Source organism: Astatotilapia calliptera, chromosome 3 (assembly GCF_964374335.1).
Source record: "Astatotilapia calliptera chromosome 3, fAstCal68.1, whole genome shotgun sequence".
Classification (NCBI taxonomy): Eukaryota; Metazoa; Chordata; class Actinopteri; order Cichliformes; family Cichlidae; genus Astatotilapia; species Astatotilapia calliptera.
The window spans coordinates 81,633,436-81,655,237 of record NC_137424.1 but is presented as its reverse complement, the minus strand read 5'-3'; the positions used below and the strand labels follow the sequence as shown (position 1 = coordinate 81,655,237).

At 41.7% G+C, this 21,802-nt stretch overlaps 2 protein-coding genes across 2 annotated transcripts; both read left to right on the top strand.

The window, feature by feature from the left end:
* Positions 1–73: 73 nt before the first annotated feature.
* On the top strand, positions 74–6,518 carry LOC113009959 (H-2 class II histocompatibility antigen, E-S beta chain-like). Its single transcript, XM_026148676.2, has 6 exons — positions 74–864; positions 951–1,223; positions 4,270–4,483; positions 4,564–4,631; positions 4,712–4,837; positions 5,268–6,518. Exons 1-6 carry the CDS (start codon positions 816–818, stop codon positions 5,291–5,293), a joined length of 756 nt encoding a protein of 251 aa, XP_026004461.2. The 5' UTR covers positions 74–815; the 3' UTR covers positions 5,294–6,518.
* Positions 6,519–6,714: 196 nt separating this feature from the next.
* Positions 6,715–20,730, top strand: LOC113009895 (macrophage mannose receptor 1-like). Its single transcript, XM_026148510.2, has 4 exons — positions 6,715–7,267; positions 7,456–7,827; positions 7,988–8,326; positions 20,021–20,730. The coding sequence occupies exons 1-4, from the start codon at positions 7,198–7,200 to the stop codon at positions 20,359–20,361; spliced, it is 1,122 nt and encodes a 373-aa protein (XP_026004295.2). The 5' UTR covers positions 6,715–7,197; the 3' UTR covers positions 20,362–20,730.
* The last annotated feature ends 1,072 nt before the right edge of the window (positions 20,731–21,802 follow it).

Here is a 21,802-nt window from a genome sequence, read left to right as displayed (position 1 = left end):
CTGAATTTGTCTTTGCAAACACAAAGATGTCAAACTAAATCCTGATGAAGACTCTGCTGATGAAAGCAGGTGAAAGAAAATCAGTGAGTGTTTATAGAAATGAATCTAACATGTTTATATTCCAGATGTTTTAATATCTGCCATTTAAATTTACTCTGAATATGGATAAAATCTCATTCTGATTTCATTCAGTTTAATTTCTACAGCACAAAATCACAACAACAGTCAGCTGAAGCAGCTTCATATTGTGATGTAAATACTCTTCAATAACGCAACATTAATACGAGCTGAGGTTCATCTGCTGCAGTCTGACTGTTAATGGTTTATAAATGTGAATCTGAATTTCTCTGCTTGAATATTTAAATGCAGATTGAGTGTAATGTTAATGTAACAGTGAAATGTGATCCAGCTGCTCTGAAGAGCTCGCCATGATGACATCACACTGTGGCGTCCACGCAGGAACATCAGCCACACACGAGTCCCACACACCCACAGAGCTGATTGTAAATCTGATCACTGTCCTGTTACAGGTTCATTGTTACAGCAGGTCTGACATCAGTGTTGGGTGCAGATAACTATTACACACGAATATGTTTCCATGACTGCAGACTGTGACTGAAACGTAAATGAAAGCAGGTTTTCAGTTTGCTCTGCTTTCAGAGCTTTAACGGACAGAAACACACGTGGAGGTGAAGGGTGTGAACTATGAGCTGATCCCACAGCAACAGATGATGCTGTGGTCATGTGACCTGACTTCCTGTTTCTCGAGCAGCTCTCCGTCAGACTGAGTCAGTTTGTCTGCAGAACTTAGAAACATGGCTTCATCCTTCCTCTGCCTCCTCTTCATCAGCCTCAGCACAGCAGGTACCATCAACACGCTGACCAGTGATCACTAATACACTGATCGGTGACATGATTCGCCCTCGGTCTGATGTTCTGTTTGTTCTCAGATGGATTCATGACTTACAGACTGTCTCGCTGTGACTTTAACTCCACGGAGCTGAAGGACATCCGGTTCACCGACTCTTACTATTACAACATGATAGAGATCATCAGGTTTGACAGCAATGTGGGGACGTTTGTTGGATTCACTGACTTTGGAGTGAAGACCGCAGAGGCCTGGAACAATATTCCTGCAAGGCTGGCTACCATGAGGGCTCAGAAGGGGACGTACTGCAAACCAAACATTGATGTTAGATACCACAACCTTATGTCTAAATCAGGTGAGCGTGCGTGGTCTGTGTGACATCATCAGGTGTTCCTGCTGACCTCACTCTGAATCATTTATGATGGACTCACAGCTGCAGCTAATTTTGATAAATCATCGATCACGGAACATAAGACGCCGGAGAACGACTCTGACCTGCGGCGCCCCCTGCTGGTGACACAGGCAAACTGCAGCTGTTCCTCATAACACACTCATTGTGATATTATTTTTTTAAACTCTTTGAGCTGAAAAATCATCCACAATTGTTTTTTAATATTTCCATATACATATTTTAACAGCACGGAGCAGCCTGACAGGTTAATTATTTCCTTCTTTTCATCTTATTCATCTATTTTAAATATGAAGCACTGATGTCTGCAGTTCATTTATTGGTTGTGACCTTCACAGCTTGTTTAGCAGCTTCACACCTGCAAACATTTACAGCTCAGATCTATGACTCAGTGTAACAGTGGAGTTATTCAATATGAGGCAACACTTATAAAGTTATCATCAGAACACACACATATAAATGTGACTGCTGTTATGTAATCTGTGTGTGTTTCACTCTCTACAGCATCTCTGCAGTAAAGTGAGCTAAAGTGCTGAAACAGCTGCTGTGCTGACAGGCTGACCTGACTGATCAGTGAAATGTAAACACACACAAGCTGTGACTGTGTAACATCAGAAACAGAGAGTGCAGGGGAAGCTGTCTGATAGTGCGAAGTCATCCTGTGTGTTCTGCTTTTGGGTTATAGATGGTTAGATCTACGAGTGCACCTAAACACAGCATGAATGTTGAACCACATGAGCAGGCTGTTTACAGCAGTAACTTCCTCTCTGGAGTGAGACGGTGCAACCTCAGAGAAAGAAACGTGTGAGAAGTTTCCTCCATCAGGCTGCAGCTCTTATCTGACCCATCTGTGTGACTGGTTACAAATATGATTAATTAAACAGGCAAAGCGCCCCCTGCAGGCCCCGGATGGTACACTCTGTGCCTTCCATCGGGGCCTCGATCACAAGCTCCTCCACCGTTGTTTGCAGCCCACAGATTTACACCATCAGCTCTTCCAGTTCAGGTCCTGTCGCCTAGCAACCACCACCTAGAATGATAATGTAAAACTTTCATTAATCAGAAGCTCAGAGTTTTGACTTTAATTTTGTTAAAATTTTAAATCGAAACATATTGTAAATCAAATAAACGTATCTATCAAATATATATAACTTTGACTACAACAACCAACAGCAGCTTTCATTCTGTGCTGTCACCACAGCAGATTTTGGATTTCCGAGAGATATAATCTCTCCAGTGTGTCGTGGGCAGTGTTGGGTGTAATGCGTTACTAAGTAACGCGTTACTGTAATTAAATTACTTTTCCACTGAAAAAGTAGAGTAACTGATTACTGTTCATTTTTAGGTATTTTAATTACAGTTACTTACAATGTACTTGTGTTACATTGTAAAATAATAAAACTCGCTGAATATCATTATTTAATTTCATTAATTTATCTTCTAAACGTAAAAGTAAACTCTGCCGCTTTAACATCGCTGTAGTGCAGCTGCACGTCATTTCGCGCCAGTTTGCTGCACAGTCGTTTTCTACAGCGTAAGATGTCGGACTCGGCTGAAGCGAGTTTTATGACATGGACATATTCCCGTATCTTCACTTTTCTGAAACAAGCAGACAAGAACATTACAGTAATATGTAAAAACTATCGGCTGCTGTTAATAGCACGAGTAATCTACTGAAGCGCCTGACACAGAGCATAGATGAACACTTCTGAGTGATCCTTGTTCATCATCCATGGATAACATGGCAACTCCTGCTAAGCAGCAAAACCTGATTTTACTTCAGCAGCACAGAAAGCGTCTGAAGGTGAGCTTAAAGAATGATTGCAGGCTCCACTGTGGAAGAGATGCTGCCGCTGCGTACTGTAGTCTCCGTCTTTAAAAAAAAATTATTATTAAAGAGTTTAATTTCTATTGTTTGCCCACTCAAGGTTTATAGGGATTTTAAGAAGTATTTAGTTAAATTACTTATTTAGTAATTAAGTTACTTTTCTGGCACAGTAATTAGATAAGTATTTTAAATACAATATTGACTAAGTAATTAGTAATTAGTAATTAATTACTTTTTTAAAGTAACTTACCCAACACTGGTCGTGGGTCTGCCTTTGGGCCTCCTCCTGGTGGGATCTTATCCAGACCTCGCTCTGTCGGTCACTACCCACAGCTGGTGAACACAGGTAAGGGTGGGGCAGTAGATCGACGTAGATCGAGAGCCCTGCTTTTACACTCAGCTGTCCAATCTGTTTGTCAACCTCCTGTCACTCGTGAACAAGACCCCAAGATACTTCAACTCCTCCACTTGTGGCAAGGACTCGTCCCCAACCTGGAGTGGGCACTCCATTCTTTTTCTGAGGAGAATGGCTGCAGATTTGGAGGCGCTGATTCTCATCGGCTGTGAACCATTCCAGTGCGAGCTGGAGGCCACCTCCTCCTGACCTCCTGCCTGGTTGGGCAAACTCCCTCAATGCACCCTTGAGTATCCTTAAGAGGATGAAGAGCTGGTCCAGTGTTCCATGTATAACGGACGGACTGTCCTTTCCAGCACCCTGGCATAGACCTTCCCAGGGAGGCTGAGTAGTGTGATCCCCCTATAGTTGTAAGACATCCTCCGGTCCCCCTTCCTAAAGATGGGAACCAATCCAGAGGTACCACCCCAAACACAACCAAAACATCCCCAAAACATCCAGAGTCTTCAGGAACTCAGGCTGAACCCAGGGGCTCTGCCACCAACGAGTAGTTTAACTGCCTCAGTGACTTGACTCACTGAACATTGGTGGGTCTTCCCCCTCAACGCCAGGCTCTGCTTCCTCCACGAAAGACGTGTCAGTGGGATTATGGAGGTCCTCGAAGTATTCCTTCCACTGCCTGACAATGTCCTCAGTCGAAGTCAGCAGCACTCCACCCGCACTATTAATATGCACTGTGCCTTTTAAATAAATGCATTCAAATTATACAGAGAACGTTAATGATAACACAAACTAATAATGTCTTGCAGCTCCGCCCACTGTCAAACTTCACTCCACGACGCCTCTCTCCAGTCACCATCCTGCCATGTTGGTCTGCAGTGTCTATGACTTCTTTCCCAGTAAGATCAAAGTGAGCTGGCACAGAGACGGACAGGAAGTCACCTCTGATGTCACTTCCACTGAGGAGATGGAGGATGGGGATTGGTACTACCAGACCCACTGCTACCTGGAGTACACACCCAGGTGAGCATCATGATAATAATAGTGCTAAAGTTTAAACATTTAAAGTCCAGATCTGAGAGTCACTAATGTTTGTGTCGAAGGTCTGGAGAGAAGATCTCCTGTGTGGTGGAGCACGCCAGCCTGGAGAAACCTCTGATCACTAACTGGGGTAAATACCTGTCTGTATCTACACACCTGTACATACCTGTCTGTCTCTCCACCTGTCTGACCCTCACCTGTGTGACTCAGATCCCTCCTCATCCTCATTCATGCCTAAGACAGAGAGGGACAAGCTTGCCGTCGGCGCCTCAGGACTGCTCCTCTGTCTGATCTTGTCTCTGGCTGGGTTCATCTACTACAGACAGAGAGCTCGAGGTCAGAGAACCACTCTCACTCACAGACCAGTTCATACCAGAAACCAGTTCAGACCAGAAACCAGTTCAGACCAGACTGAAACCGTTCAGAGATACAAAATCTCAAACCACATACGATGGGTCTAAAACTGGTTTACATCAGTATTTTTTTTTTTTATATATTGATGTTTTAAAATGTACACTTTTGGGCAGGTTAAGGCCAGTTTCACACATTTCTAGAACAATACTGTACATTTTCAGACAAGTGTTAGTTTTTGGCTGCATTCAAACGCAGGTTTTCTACTGGTTTCAGAGAACTCTTGGTCCTTGTCCAATCCCTAAAACATGAAACTTTTCTGAATCATCAGTATTGCTCAGTTTAAAATCAGCTTCCATGAAATGCTTTCAGAGTTTGCTGGTGACTGTGTCCTCATCTCTTCTTCTTTCTCCAGGTCGTATCCTGGTTCCCACAAACTGAGGCTGTTCCTGGTCCTGGTTTTCTCTGATGTTTTAAAGTCAGCTGCTTCCTGTGTTTAGCAGACTGATGACGGTGTAGCCAATATGTCAGCACACCAAAGAATAACTGAAACAATATCTGTGCCAAAAGAAGAAAATGTATTCAGGGTCTGACTGCAGTTTACCATCTGTGCTTAATATGTTATAGAGCAGCGGTCCCCCAACCCCGAGTCGTTTGGTGCCGGGCTGTGAGAGTTGAGGTTCGGGTGTAAAATGTATGGTTTTCAGGGTTTTTAGCGGTTTTTAGTGTTATTTTTGTTTTTGTCGTTAACTCGGTTTTTGTGGGTCTTTAAACGCGTGTTATGAATAAATCTTCTTTTTTCGTTAGCGGTGCTAATTTTCTTTTGTGGTGTTTATTTGCGACACCTTAAAGGCCGTGAAAACATTGTCAGGCATAAACCGGTCCGTGGCGCAAAAAAGGTTGGGGACCGCTGCCATAGAGATTTCTGGATTGGAGCATGTCATCCTTCAGGACTCACATCCACTTTGAAAAGAAGAGAAGCTGTTCTTTACGGGATATTTGGTGTATTACGGTAGCACAAAGCATTCACAGGCTACTGCTGTCTGAACTCTGCTTAGGTTTTACCGTCAGTGTTTTGCAATGCCGTAGCTCCTCCACCAACTGGGTTAGAGAGACATTTCAAAGACGAGCTTTACGAAACTTTACATCATTAGAAAGCACGAGCAGCCACAGTCCAATCACGGAGAAGAACTGATGATTGATTGATGATGATGCACGGAGCAGAGAGGCAGGAATGGAGAAGTGGCAACGCACAAAAAAAGAGCAGGAGATTTAAAAACTCCAGTGTGGCCCAGGCTGAAAAACCTTTTTATACATATTTTTTATATTTCATATTTAAAGTTGGTGTTGTGTTACATTTTGTTCATGTTCAATATCAGTTTCCACTTAAGTATAAAGCTGAAAAAACTGTCTGTTTTGTTTCTTTCTAAATGTCTGTGTATAGTCTGGCCAGCAAATACTAAAAATGAAAAGAGCTACAGTGTCTTGCAAAAGTATTCGGCCCCCTTGAACTTTCCCACATTTTGTCGCATTACAGCCACAAACATGAATCAATGTTATTGGACTTCCACATGAAAGACCAACACAAAGTGGTGCACACGTGAGAAGTGGAACGGAAATCATACATGATTCCAAACATTTGTTATAAATAAATAACTGAAAAGTGGCGTGTGTGTGATTATTCAGCTTGAACATGTGACTGCTGCATCAGTGCACACAAAAGTCTTTGACAGGTTTATAAGATCATGTCAGCGTCAGAGCGATCCAGCGATATTGATCAGTACAGGCAGCGTTATGTTTATATTCTCAAAAATCAACAGACTCATATTCATGTTTCTGTCACAGAGTGGTGACCTGTTCAGGTGCACCTCTGCTGTCATATTTGGATATTAGAAACTTCCTCTTTCTGCTTGTTGGACAGTCCAGTGTTTCTTCTTTCCAGAGCTTAATGTAAATGAGTCCCTATGTAACTGATATTAACAGTGTGTCTTTGAGTCAGTGGGAAAAACTCTATATTTTCATATTGAAATACTGAGTACAAAGAGAGAGTGTGTTAGTACAGATGGTTATTTACTGCACAGCTGTCTGCATGAACACCAGAGAAGAACCAGATGTAAGTTTCAAACCTGCAGGCTCATTTCATGTTTGTGTACAGAGGTGCTGTGTGGACCACATTTGAACTGTTCCTTTTTTCTTCTTGGACAATTTTAAACAGATGATCATTTATTAAGAACAATCATATATTTCTTACAGCAGTGTGTGACAAACTAGATATCTGAGTTTAATATAAAGTGCTGCGTGTCCATCAAACACTGAAGAGCTGCTGGATTCATTGTTTTCTCCAAATGACAGAAAAGTCATTTTCATGTGACAGAGCGACGATGCAGTGGAGTCTGTTTCTGCTTCTTCTGATGGGTGAGTGATCATTTTACCAGGGCTCCTGATTGTTTCCACCTGAAATCCTTTAGTTTGATCAGGACTCATTAAACAAATGAACTCTTACTGAGAAAATCAAGGATTGACCTGTAAACTGGACAGTTTGATGGGAACATGAGTTTCCTGCTTGTATCAGCAGATATTCAACAGTATTTCTTCTGTTTCAGGTCAGTGTGTCTTCATCACATGTCAGCTGTATGAGTACCACTTTATTAAAGAAGAGATGAGCTGGGATGAAGCACGGGCATACTGCAGAGAGAGCTACACAGACCTGGCCAAAGTGTTTGACCTGACAGACATGAGAAGACTTCAAGACTCTGCACAGAATCAAACACAAGCCTGGATTGGACTGTACAGCGAGCCGGGAGACAACAGGACGTGGCACTGGTCTCTGCCGGGGGAGGAATACACTGAAAATAAGACCTGTTGGGGAGGTACAGAGCCAGATGATGGAGCATACCCTGAGAACTGTGTAATGACAAGCATGGCGTGGATAGATTTCCCATGTACTCACACATTTCAGTTCATCTGCTATAACGGTGAGAATATGTGGACAGTAATATGATAATACAATACTTAATAATGTTATAATGTAGTTTATAATCTGTGTTATATCACATGTTCTTGAAAGAGGCAGTTTTAAGAATGAGACGGATTAGCTGATAAAGATGTTTTTGTGTTTTTCTGTTGACTCGACAGAAACGATGAAAAACAACAAAACCTTTCATTTGACTGAGACGTCTGTGACCTGGACTCAGGCTCAGAGCTACTACAGACAGCATCACACCGACCTGGCCAGTGGACTCAATCAGATATACAGTGAAGAGTTTAAGAAGCTGAAGAACTCTACAGCCTCGTGTATCGGCCTGTTCAGAGACAGCTGGAGGTGGTCAGATGGGAGTAACTTCTCTTTCAGATACTGGGACTCATTTAATGATGGACTAAACAACAGGACATGTGCTACGACTCTGTTGGGGAGATCAGGAAGCTGGAGCTCTGCTGGATGTGACCAAAGAAAGCCTTTCTTCTGCTATGATGGTGAGTTTACACAGATTTATCTCAGCTGTTTGTCCAATAGATGAACTGCTGGAATCACTGAGAGGATTTAGGTCAGTATGTTTCTTCAGCCACTTATTTTTTTTTTTTGCCTGTCCCGTTTGGCTCTTTTGCATCAGAATTATTGTCTAAAGGCAAAGAAAGATGCCCAACGGATTCACTTTACCAAATTGACCATCCCAGCCTTGCCGTAATGGTCTATTTGATTCACCTTTTATTGTTTATTTTATTTATTTTTTATTTTCACTTGCTAGATATGGGACAGACTTGAATGAGGAAAAGAAAAGGGAGAAAGGAAGAGGGGGAAAAACAGCTGAGAAGAGGGACGGGGATAAAGGGCAAAAAAACAAAAAACAACTAAATAAGCAGACAACAAAAATGCATATATCAATCACCTGGATCACCTGTTGAGAAAGAAAAAAGAAAACAAGCTGAAGAAAATGAGAGCAATACAGTAAACAACATCACGATGATATATGTGAATATGACAGTAAATACTAAATATTAAACATTATTGTGCAGCACATAAGATCAACAGAACACAGTGTGCTTTGAGGTAGGAGCCAAAAAGGGTGTAGTTTGTGGGTGTGATCACCCGTGTGTACACCTGTGAGCATGGACGCGCTTGTTTTTAAAAGGTTCCTTCATGTAATGATCTGCTAGAGGGTGTGGGGGGGCCACAGCCCCGTCCTCCAGGGCATGAAGCAGGTATGGAGGAGATCAAAACTCCAGACATCCAGAGGCCCCCAGAACACAAGAGACCAAGGAAGACCAACAGAGGGGCAGCCGCGCCACTGTCCCAGAAAGAGCTGAGGAGAGTCCCAGATGAGGGTTCACCCAGCAGCCGCGGAGCAGAAGCCAGGGGGGTTGCAGTGACGCGCCCGTGAGCTCCACCGGCAGCCAGCTGTGCCTGAGTGACCGAATCCCAGGCCGAGAGGCCGAGGGCACCCAAACCCCCGAAGTGGCCCGAGCGAGCCCCAGGCTCCAGGCCCCGATAAGCGGCTGCCAAGGAGTGAGCCGGTGTGTACCTGGACGCCCATCCCCGGACACAAAGAACCACCAACGCACCGATGTCTGAGGGAGTCCGCCACTGGCAGGGGAAGTGGTGGTGGGGGGAGATAGGCCTCCAAACCTTGGAGGACCTGAGATGTCCCCAGAGAGGTGGCGTCTGATACCCAACCTGACATATAGACACAGACATACAGGCACACACAGACACAAACATCCATTCCCACCCTCATGCTCTCATATGCACTTACTCCACACTCAACCGACGTGGAGACAGACATAAAGAGATGCTGTACACACAATCACACTCACCAAGCGTACTCTACGAACCAGGTCTAGGTACCCTTGCCCCTGGTGGGGGAAACTGCACCCAGACCCAGGTGGTGTTACCCTTTTCCCTGCAGTGGGGAGAAGCAGACCGCCCTGACTCTGCAGCAGCAGGGAGGCCCCACACTCCAGACCCCAGTCGGACGGCCAACTCCTCCTAGCCCCCCCGCTCCAGCAGGCAACAGAGAACGGGGGTGAGAGAAGACTCCAAACCTCCCTCCACCCGCTCATTGTAGTGTTGATGCATGTGTGTTCTAAGGTGCATTTAAAACCCAGGAGGGCATGGAGCTACCTGCCAGAGAGCAGCAGGTAAGCGCATAGTCCCTCCTGATAGCCCTCAATGTCTACGTTTATTTAAAATTGAGAGGTGGGCAACGACGCCAGGGGTGAGGTGTACACCCCGATGGTAACTTGGACTCCGTGTAGCATGCCCACCCCCAAGATCCTATATGTATGTGTAATGAGGGTGTGAGTAATGTGAATGTCTAAGTTGTGGGATAAAATTGAGGCAGAGGCAGCCAGAAGGGGACAGAGGGGGGGGGGGGGGGGGGTAGCCTCCTCTGCACCCTGGTGACATACCCCTACCCCAAGGCCCTGCATGTGCGGGTGGTTGTGGTGGAGCGGGAAGAGGGAGGCAGCTGGAGATGGGGAGGGAAGGAAGGGAGGGGCAAGTGACCCCTCCCTGGGGCCAGCTGTATGGGGGTCGAGCCCCCATACACCCACCCGCCCACAACCCCAGCAACATACCAACCAGGACCCAAGCCCCCGAGGCCCAGCCAGGGCCCCAGCCCAGAGACGGAGCGCCCCCAGATCCTCACGCCTGTCCCGGACCCACCCAGGGGCAGCCAGACTACCAGGTCAGTAACCCACGTCCATCAGCACAGACCCTCCCCTAGCCCCGCTGCACGCAGCCACAAGGAAACCGTCACCTAAGAGTCAACAGAGCCCTTAATAGGCCATGACCGCTACCCCGGTTTGAGCCCCCCAAGGAAGATGCTCCTAGGGAACCCCCTGATGCCCTAAGCCTGTCCCTACCCCCACACCAATCACAACAGCGAAGGTGGGACCAAACTATGACCCCCCACCCCCACTAGGTGATGGAGCTGATCAAAGGAGCCCAGAGCAATTGATCTAATGTGGTGGCAGAGGCTGTATCAAGACTAATGTAATCTAATAGATAATTTCTATATTGGTTAGAATTAAGATTATTTTTATTTTTCCAGTTCATGAGGACTGTTTTCTTGGCTATGCATAGGGCAGTGAAAACCATATGGGCGATATTCTTTTCTGAAGTGACATTATCTAAGCTGCCCAACAAACACACTAAGGGGGAAGTTGGAATGTTACATTTCAGACACTTCGATAAGTCTTCACATATCTCGCGCCAAAACTTCTGAACTGGTGGACAGAACCAAAGAGCGTGGATATAATTGTCCAGTGAATTGGTTTGGCAGTGTGAGCAGTTGTTGGAGGATGTAAAGCCCATCTTGAACATCCGATGACCTGTATAGTGCACTCTATGTAATATTTTGTATTGAATTAATTGAAGACTGGGATTTCTAATTAGATGAAAGGTTTTTAAGCAAATCTGAGACCAGAAGTTTAGGTCTAAGTTAACTGATAAATCCGCTTCCCATTTTGCAATAGGAAGTGATATTGATTCATCTGTTTTAGAAAGCATTCTGTATATTTTGGATAGTAATTTGGGGGTTTTAAGAGTAAGAAATTGAACCACACTTGGTGGTGTTTGTAGTTCAACTTGACCCGGTTTAAATTTCTTTTTTACTATGGATTTAATTTGTTGATATTCTAAAAATCTTTTCTTGTTGATCCCATATTGTGTAACTAGTCCGTCAAATGAAATAAATTCTGTTCCTGATATATGTTCTAAATATTTGATTCCTTTGCAACTCCAATCTGAAAAGTTTATCATATTATTGTTTTGTAATATGTCAGGGTTGTTCCAGATAGGTGTACGTTTGCATGGGATTAATGAAGACTCCGCCAATTTTAGAAACTCCCACCATGCTGTCAGAGAAGAGCTGATGTTGATGCTTTTAAAGCATTCATGTCGTTGGATGTTTGAGCTGATAAATGGCAGATCTGAAATCTCTAGATTATTGCAAAGTGCTTGTTCTACATCTAGCCAAGGTTCATCTAAGAGGGTATGTTTTAGCCATCCTGAGATAAACTGAAGCCTGTTGGCTAAGAAGTAGTGCTGAAAGTTAGGTAGTTCTAATCCTCCTTTATCCTTGGTCTTTTGTAGTGTTTATAAGCTTATACGTGGGGGTTTATTTTTCCAAAGGAATTTGGACATACATGAATCTAGAGATCTGAACCAATCTTGCAGCGGTTTAGTTGGGATCATTGAGAATAAATAATTTATTTTGGGTAATACCATCATTTTTATAGCGGCAACCCTTCCCATAAGTGATATGGGTAGACATTTCCATCTAGCCAGATCACCTTCTACTTTCTTCAAAAGTGGGATATGGTTTAATTTAATTAGATCTGCAAGCTTGGGAGAAACATTAATACCTAAATATTTTATATTTCCTGATTGCAGTGGTGTAGAAGAGGAATTATGGAAGGAGCAATTAATCGGTAGGACTGTAGATTTTGACCAGTTAATTGAGTAATCTTATATTCTTGCAAAAGAGGTAATCAATTCAATCACCCCAGAGATATTGGTTTGTGAGTTTTGGAGAAAGAGTAACACATCATCCGCATAAAGGCTGATTTTATGTTCCGCGTTCTTGCATTTTATGCCCTTAATTACTGAATTCTGTCTAATTGCTGCTGCTAGTGGTTCAATAAAAATTGCAAATAGTGAAGGGGAGAGTGGGCATCCCTGCCTGGTGCCCCTCAAGAGACAGAAGCTGGAGGATGTCTGGTCATTTGTTCTGACAAGCTGTTGGGGAATTATATAATATTTTTAACCAGTTTATGAAAGAGGATCCAAAACCAAATTTGTGTAAAGTTGCAAATAGAAATTTCCAGTTAACTCTGTCAAATGCTTTTTCTGCGTCTAAAGAGAATATTGTAGTTTCTAGGTTTTTACTGTATGAGTAGTCTATCAAATTAAGTAATCTACGTGTATTTGTTGATGAGTGCCTACCTTTTATGAAACCAGTTTGGTCAGGATGAATTAAGAGGGGGTTATTTTCTCCAGTCTCTTTGAGAGAGCTTTGCAGATTATTTTAAGGTCTACATTTATAAGGGATATTGGACGATAGCTTGAGGGATATACAGGGTCTTTGCCTGGTTTTAGCAGGAGATTAATGTTTGCAGAATTCATATTTGATGGAAGTCTGCCCTTTTCTTTGATTTCCAACAACGTTCTGTAGAAAACTGGTGCTAGAATCGACCAGAATTCTTTGTAGAATTCTGCAGGAAAGCTGTCTGGACCTGGAGCCTTATTATTGAGGCGATCGTGGCTCAAGAGTTGGGAGTTCGCCTTGTAATCAGAAGGTTGCCGGTTCAAGCCCCGGCTTGGACAGTCTTGGTCGTTGTGTCCTTGGGCAAGACACTTCACCCGTTGCCTACTGGCGGTGGTCAGAGGGCCCGGTGGCGCCAGCCTCGCCTCTGTCAGTGCGCCCCAGGGTGGCTATGGCTACAATGTAGCTTGCCATCACCAGTGTGTGAATGGGTGGATGACTTGATATGTAAAGCGCTTCGGGGTCCTTAGGGACTAGTAAAGCGCTATATAAATACAGGCCATTTACCATTTATTGGGCATACTTATCAGAGCTTCCTGGAGTTCACCTGGTGTCAGTGGTGAATCCAGTGCCATTGCTTGAGTGTCTAATAATTTTGGAAGAGTTATGTTGTCCAAAAACTGATCAATTTCCTTTTTAGACGGGTTTATTTGTGGTGAATACAACGTTTTATAGAAGTCTTCATCTTTTTTTTTTTTTTCATGTTTAAGTAGTGATGTATTAAATCTCCAGTTTTTACTTGGCGTAGTATTATTCTTGTGCATTAGTGTTAAAGATACAGGACCATGATCGCTGACAGCTATAGGATGAATCTCAGTGTCTGAAATGTTACTCAGCAGTGAGCTGCTGACCAAAAAATAATCCAGACGAGAGTAGGAGTGATGGACATGTGAGAAAAAAGTATATTCCTTACTGGTGGGGTGAAGGGAGCGCCATGCATCGCAAAGACCAAAGTCGCTCATATACTGTTTGATTATATTTGTGGACTGCCAATTACGCTGAGTTCCCGCTGTATTGAGCCTATCCATGTCTTCATTTAGTCCAAGGTTGAGGTCGACTCCAAGAACAAGTGTGCCATCTAAGTGTTCAGAGAGTGCACTGAAAAAACCGTGAAAGAATGAGGGATCATCAACATTTGGACCATATACACTTGCAATACATAGCTTTTTATCAAGTATAGATAGTTTAATGATTAAGAATCTGCCCTCTGGATCTATAACTGTATCAGGTACTGTGAAATTAATTTTTTTATGTATTAGAATTGCTACTCCTCTTTGTCTAGAATTCTAACAAGCTGAGAACACATTAGGAAACTCAGGTGTTTTAAGTTCATTCGAACCTCTAAGAGGTCTGTGGGTCTCTTGTAAAAGGACAACATCTGCCTGTAGTTTTTTGAGTTGATTAAATATTTTTAACCTCTTTTCTCTGGAGCCAGCTCCATTTATATTCCATGTAATGAACCTCAGTGCACCCATAGATGTTTGTGTGTAACTAGGGGTGTATGCTGTGTGCGTCGCTTAGACAGGTGGAGAGAATACATCACTTGTTCATAAATAAGGAGAAGGAGAGAGAGAAAATGTGTGGCGAGATGCTCCCTGAGTCTGACTTTGTGTATGCATAGTTACTAATATGAGTAGGCTTGGCTTAAGTGTGTGTATCCTATACGCCTGGGTGCGCTGTCTGACTGAAGTAAATGTGCTGCCGTTGAGCGCATGGTGCGTATGTGTCGAAATAAAGGATGTTGTTTGTGGATGAGTGTCGAAGCAGGTGATCGAAGCAGTGAAAGAAATAAAGAAAGAAACCAAGGACAGGGGTGAGCAGCATAAAACCAAGAGGGAGGAAAGAGAGAAAAAAAAACAAGAAGGAAAAAAACAAACAAACAAAAAAATGAAACATTCCAATCAAACCACTGATGGGGAGTGACGGTGTTAATTCTGCTATCATATCACACTTAAGATGCGATTTGATACCGGTAAGTTATACAGATGTTAATTTTAAGTTAATGCAAGTTAGTGTGAGTGGATAGGGAAAGGGTGTAGTGGATTCTTATCTGTTGTGAAGTTAATACAGCCACGGAGTGATGTTGGGGTCGCGGTGGAGCTGTCCGTCCATGTACAGCCGGTCCACAGCGATGACAGCGCGGGAGCCCTTCTGGATGAAGCCGCATCGGATTGGGAAGAGGACCCTGCGTCGTTCCAGGATCTCTTTGGGGAACTGGTCGTTCACGCTGAAGTCCGTTCCTTTTAATTCCCTGCCGCGGCTTTTCACATGTTGCTTTTGTTTGAAGTGGCCGAATTTGGCCACAATAGGACGTGGTCTCCCGGCCGTAGCCCGAATGGCGATGTACCCTATCGAAGACGATGTTCTTCACCGTGTCCTTCGGCAGCTTTCATTTCATTTCATTTTCATTTATTTATTTATTTCACACTTGGTACAACAATTCAAACAAACCAACCACACTTTCTATCAATAAAGCACTACAACCATGTGTGAAAAGGAGCAGGAAGAAGAAAATATTCTTATTAAACCCCGCCCCCTATCTACATTCAAACTTATATTACAAGTGGGCACCAAAAATCAGGGAACAAACTAACATTAACATTTATCTCCGGTCCTAACCCAAACTAAACAACAAATTTACAATCAGAATATACCACTCCACATAGTAACAAGGAGAAAAATAAAATTAAAATAAATAAAACAAAAATTATAATGGATCCTTTTTCAATGAACTCCAATTTCATTCACATTCTTCATATTGCGTTATCGTTTTAAGCATGTAACACTTTTTAAAACAATGTAAACTTATACAATTCTTTAAATTATAATGAAGTGAGTTCCACAGTCGTATACCCCTAACCGCTGGACTCATTAATCTTTGTTGTCCTAGCTAACTGATGCTTAAAATAAAATTTCCTTTTGCTATCTTCTCCCCCTGAACACAATAAAAATACTGTCATGGTCCTGGGTCGTGCGACCCAGTGTTTTGTGTTTAGTCTATTTTGATGTTTATTGTTTGTTTAGGTTCATTAAGTTATTCCAGCTCATTTGTAATTATATTACCCTTGTATTAAGCCTCCCTTGCCCTTCATGTGTTTATGTGTGTGTGTCTTGTGTTGTCAAGTTCATGCTGTCGCTTCTGTCATCTTCTCCTGTACTCCGTCTCCCTGGTTCGTGCGTCTACCTGTCATGAGTCATGTCTGCGTGGTTATGTTTAGTTCATGTCATGTCTAATCTCCATGTTTCCTGTTTTACTTTGTAAGTCTGTATTCAATGTCAGTGTATTCAGTTTCACTTCTCCTGTCCTGTCGTTAGGTTCATGTGTTTCAGCTGTGCTCCCATGTGTGGCCACTTCCCCTGATCATTATCTCGGCAATACCTCTGAAAGATTGAAGATTGTATGTGGCGTTCCTCAAGGTTCTATTTTGGGATCTAAACTTTTAAATTTATATATTAATGATATCTGTGACATATCAAAAAGGTTAAATTCTATTTTATTTACAGATGACACAAATTTGTATTGCTCTGGAGAGAATTTGAAAGATTTGGTTGAAATTATGACTTCTGAGATGTTAAGATTAAAAAAATGGTTTGATGTAAATAAATTATCTTTGAATCTGACAAAAACGAAATTCATGATATTTGGCAATCGTGTAAAGGAAGATGAAGTCATTATGTCCATTGATGGAGAATTGATTGATAGAGTTACTGAATTTCGTTTTTTGAGTGTAATAGTAGATGAAAATTTATTAGATTATAAAACAATGCACATTTTATATTTTTCATTGTTTTTCTCATATTTTAGTTACTGTATTGAAGTCTGGGGGAATACATATGAGAATACTATAAAACCTCTAAACTTATTACAGAAGAAAGTGATACGAATGATTCAGAATGTTAAATATAGAGAACATACAAATAAATTATTTATAAAATTGAAATTATTAAAATTAGGAGATTTAGTGAAATTACGGACACTATTAATTATGTTTAAGGCTAAAAATAATATTTTGCCCTTTAACCTCTCACACCATAATTATACACTTTAGAAATCAAAATAGAATGTTGTAACATATCAAAAGCTTTTTTTTAAATCAACAAATACCCCCACTGTATATTTATTATTATTGGTTGCAGATGAAATATCGTCAATGAAAGTCAACAATGCTAATGCCGTTGATCTATTTTTACGAAATCCATATTGATTTTCATTTATTAGTTGATATTTTTCAATAAAACTATCAAGTCTTTGCGCAAAAAGTTTTTCGAGCACTTTTGAAAACTGTGACAAAAGAGACACTGGCCTATAATTGTTAAAACTATGCTTATCTCCTGATTTATATAAGGGTATCACTTTTGCCACTTTCATTCGATCAGGAAATACTCCTGATTGCAACGAAAGATTAAAAATATAGCAAAGAGGAATACTTATACAATCTAAAGTCTTTTTAATTACAACCATGTCTGTACCATCACAGTCAGTAGATTTTTTATTTTTAAAGTTTTCTACAATTGCTACTATTTCTTTTATGGTAATATCAGCTAAGAATATAGAATTAACCACTCTACTTTCTCCTTTCCAGGCTTCGTCATTTTTTCTAATTAAATTTGCTAAAGTGGGTCCAACATTTGCAAAAAGGAATTGAATTCGTTTACTACTTCAGTCTTGTCATCGACAACTTGATTATTCTTAATGAAATAATTAGGGCGATCTAAGGGTGTGTTCTTGTTACCCAATACCTCCTTAAAAATATTCCAAATGCCCTTAAATTATTCTTGTTTTCCTGAAAAAGTTTATTATAGTAGTCTTTCTTGGCTTTCCTCAATATTAATACCAACTTATTTTTATAAACTTTGTATTTCATTTCCGCATTCTTAGTTCTCTGTGTTATATAATCCCTATATAAATTATTTTTCTTTTTACACGCATTTGCAAGACCCTTAGTTATCCAAGGTTTCATATTCTTATTCTTTTTCTTATACTTAAATGATATCAATGGACAATGTTTATCAAACAAGGCCAAATATGTATTTAAAAATGCTCCGTGTGCAACGTCGACCTCATTAACATAAACCTCCTTCCAGTCCACTTCCATGAGATCTTGTCTAAACTTGTTAATTGCCTCGTTATTTCTTAACTTTCTATGACTCACAAAACCAACCTCTTCCTTTCTTTTCACATTTAAATCAAAAGTAAAAAAGACTGGTAGATGATCGCTTATATCATTTATGATGAGGCCACTCATAATATTACTCTCCAAACTATTAATGAAAATATGATCAATTAGTGTTTCTGATTTATCTGTTATTCTACTCGGCTTTATAATTAAAGGATAAAATCCCTTACCAAGTAATAATTCAAAAGAATCTGACGCAGCCTTATCATTTGCCTCTTTACAAAGATCAATATTGTAATCACCACACAAACATACAGTCTTATTTCCCTTAGACTTACTCAATAAGTCTTCTACTGCCTCTGTAAATAACTCAATCTGTGACCCCGGTTTCCTATATATGCACGTTACAATTACTTCTTCTTTCTATGTCCAACTCCACTGTCACAGACTCCATTACATCGTCTATAGCCACAGACATATATTCAACTTTTTTACATTTCAAATCACAATTAACAAAAAGTGCCGTCCCTCCTGCCTTCTTCTTAGTTCTGTTTACAAAGTATAAATCGTACCCTTCCATACAGAAACCCCCTCTTCTCATCTAACCATGTTTCAGACGGAGCAATTATTTGAAACCTGCCTCTCAAACTATACAGAAAATCTTTAATCAAAGCAAAACTTCTATAAAGACTTCTGCAATTAATATGAATTAATGAAAATGTATTAACTATTTCAACTGTATCCCTGAATTGCTCCTCTGTATAATATTCACATGTGACATTAATTGTATTAAGCACATTCCTTTCAGGGTCAATACCTACTTCAATATCATATGATTTATTATCTGAGTCGTCGAGCATTATGCATAATTATTCTAAAACTATTAACCTCAAAAAAAGAAAGGGATCCTTAGCAATCGCACATTCATTTATCGACATATTTTAAAGTCCGTTGATCTTGTTTTCTTCCATGTCCAATTTACAATTTCCTTTTGTCCTTTTCCACCCGAAGTAGCATCTGTTCTTGTAAAGGATGACCTAATTGTTTTTAGGCTCATAGCCATGATTGACTATCTTCAGGTGGGTTTTGATGAAGCTTTTTACCGTGGTCTCCGCGTCCTCTCCAGCGGCTTCTGGAATACCAGAAAATACCAGATTATCACGCATGCTCCGAGCTTGTAGATCAATAACTGTTTCTTTTCTTTTCTCTATTGAGCTGGGTAACATTTTCTGTGAGACATTTCACCGACTCCCTTAGCGTGGCATTTTCAGCAGTGAGCGTTTCCACCTGCTGCTGGCTGAACTGAGGGATTCTCGCAAGCATTTAAATTCCCGGTGAAGAATCTCCACCAAGGACAGCCTTGCATTGAAACTGGACATCATTGGTCGATTGACTCCAGCATGTCAACAATATCTTTGCCGGCTGGCGATGTTGTGGGGAATCTGCCGGACGAAGTCTTTTAGACGACGGCGTCTCAGGTTTGGCCGGGGAAGCTGCACACTGGGCCTTCTTCATCACGAGATCCTGGAAGCACTGATAAATATAATCTTGGAGAGTTTCTAAACTCTCCTCGTTGTTCTCCAGGGTGTTGGAGATGATTTAGACAAATGTTGTTAGTTATAAGACAATTGATAAGTGTATTTGGTAATACTGAAGCTTAAAGGAATTTGTTCAAATCTAAACTACCATTCGCTTTAATTTTCTGCCAAAATCTCCGGCGTCTGACGTCAGTTACAACACGAGTCGCTTACCTTGTCCGTCACTTACCTCCTTACGATGAAGGAGAAGGAACCGCAGCCACTTATTTCTGCATGTATGTTGAACTTCTGTCACAGGTGAAGATGTTTAGCTGATGGTTGGAACAGAGATTTCTCTGTAGAGCTGCTGATTCGTCTGAAGAATCACTGAAATGTTTTCTTTTGTTCTTCCAGTGAAACTGGACCAAACATCCAGAGACTTGAAGTCCAGATTTAACTGATTTCATGTTGTCTCTGATTTTATGGCAGATAAACTGATTCTGATCAGGGAAAACCAAACCTGGGAGAAAGCCTTGAATTACTGCAGACAGACACATCATGACCTGGTTTCAATCAGCAACCCTCATCAGCAGCGATGGGTCCAGGAAAGAGCCAAAAACGCCTCGACTCCTTTCGTGTGGCTGGGACTGCAGTACTCCTGCACTCTGGGTTTATGGTTCTGGGTCAATGACAACCTAGTGTGCTATGAGAGGTGGGCTTCAGGGGGAGAGACTGAAGACTGTGACATGTCTGCAGCCATGACCACAGGAGGGCAGTGGGTCAGTCAGAGGGAGAATGAGACATTTAATTTTATTTGTATAAAACACTAAAGTTTAAACCTAAAGTCACTTCTTAGCTGCACATGTAGATGTTCTGGGGTGAACTCTGTGTTTCTGCTCAGTGTTTACAGTCTCTGGGTTTGAAAATGACCAACAGATTTTTACCTGCAGCTTAGACATTTGCAGAGAGCAGTCTGTGTTTCATGTCCTCTCCTTTACCAGAGTCAGGAGCATCTTGGTTTCTTCCTTCATTGTTGCTGGATTGGTTCATTATTAAACTGTAGCAGGATGTTTGTTGTATTTAGTTCAGATAAGGTGAAGGTTTTAATGTTTCTGCTTCATGTGCTGTAAATCTTTGTATCGCACCATTGTATCCTCAGCTTGAATTACAAAGCCTGTCACTAAAAGCAGGTAAAACCATGTTTGTGTCATGACTCCATATGAGCTCTATAATCTGATCATGTGTTCATGAAGACAAATAAACCTTCATTTAACCAAGTCTGTCACTGTTACAGCTTTCACAGGAACAAATACAAACAGCGCCACCTAAAGGTAAAACCAGGAAACTAACATGTAGCTCCATGACATTTCCACAAATGAAGATATGCAATGAAATGAGGACTGTGTGAACCAATCAGTGATCAGAGCTGCCGCCAGTTATGTTAACAGTTTTTTACCATTTTGGTAAAATGTTTTTGTCAAAGTCTTGATTAAATATAATGATGTTGTCAGGCTACTCTGCAGCTCCTCTCTCCTTTGTTAAGTAACTTGTTCTGGACAAAGCAGCAGGACAGATCTCTCCCCATCTCTGTGCGACCTCTGTAAACCTGGTCCTGTTTATCTCGCTGATTTTTTCCACTCTCATTCACGTGGACCTTCATCTGTTCAGCTTCAGTGAGTCTCCAATCCACTATGACGTCCTGACAAATATCAGATTTGGTTATAAGTGGCAGCATGTCAGACTCCTCCCTCTCTGTCTCCTCCACCATCTGAACCTCAGGAACTGAGAGGAGAACACGAGACAGACAGATGTCAGTGATGGCGATCCTCCATCATCTACAGCCACTGTTGTTCGGTCATTTCCTGTTTTATTTTGATAGTTCTACTCTGAGTTCCCTGATCTTCACTCCTGTTTTCAGTCACTGTGGACAAACAGCTGTTACACTCACCTCTGACTCTGAGAGTCACTGATTTCTGTAGCAGCATGTGTCCATCCTTGTTGTAGATGGTGCAGGTGTAGACTCCACTGTCAGTGAGGTGGAGGTCTTTCAGGGTCAGACTGAGGTCTTTAGTGTTCAGTGGGTCTTTGTTCACCTCAGTGCGCCCTTGTATGTCAGGCTGACTCTGGCCTCTCTGATACGTGTGGACCGTCACATTTTCATGTCTCCACAGGCAGGTTGTCTTTGATCTGAAGGGCAGAAGGACAGACTTTTCCCCCCGGGTCACCTCCACCATCTCCACCTGCAGAACTGACAACAGAACATGAAACAGA

What these genes read in the sequence shown, in the direction of transcription:
- LOC113009959 (XM_026148676.2), top strand. Translation starts at nt 816, where the DNA reads ATGGCTTCATCCTTCCTCTGCCTCCTCTTCATCAGCCTCAGCACAGCA. An exon ending in CAACCTTATGTCTAAATCAG is followed by an intron (nt 1,224 to 4,269) that starts GTGAGCGTGCGT and finishes AATGTCTTGCAG; the next exon opens with CTCCGCCCACTGTCAAACTT. An exon ending in TACCTGGAGTACACACCCAG is followed by an intron (nt 4,484 to 4,563) that starts GTGAGCATCATG and finishes TTTGTGTCGAAG; the next exon opens with GTCTGGAGAGAAGATCTCCT.
- LOC113009895 (XM_026148510.2), top strand. Translation starts at nt 7,198, where the DNA reads ATGACAGAAAAGTCATTTTCATGTGACAGAGCGACGATGCAGTGGAGT. An exon ending in TCAGTTCATCTGCTATAACG is followed by an intron (nt 7,828 to 7,987) that starts GTGAGAATATGT and finishes TTGACTCGACAG; the next exon opens with AAACGATGAAAAACAACAAA. An exon ending in GCCTTTCTTCTGCTATGATG is followed by an intron (nt 8,327 to 20,020) that starts GTGAGTTTACAC and finishes ATTTTATGGCAG; the next exon opens with ATAAACTGATTCTGATCAGG.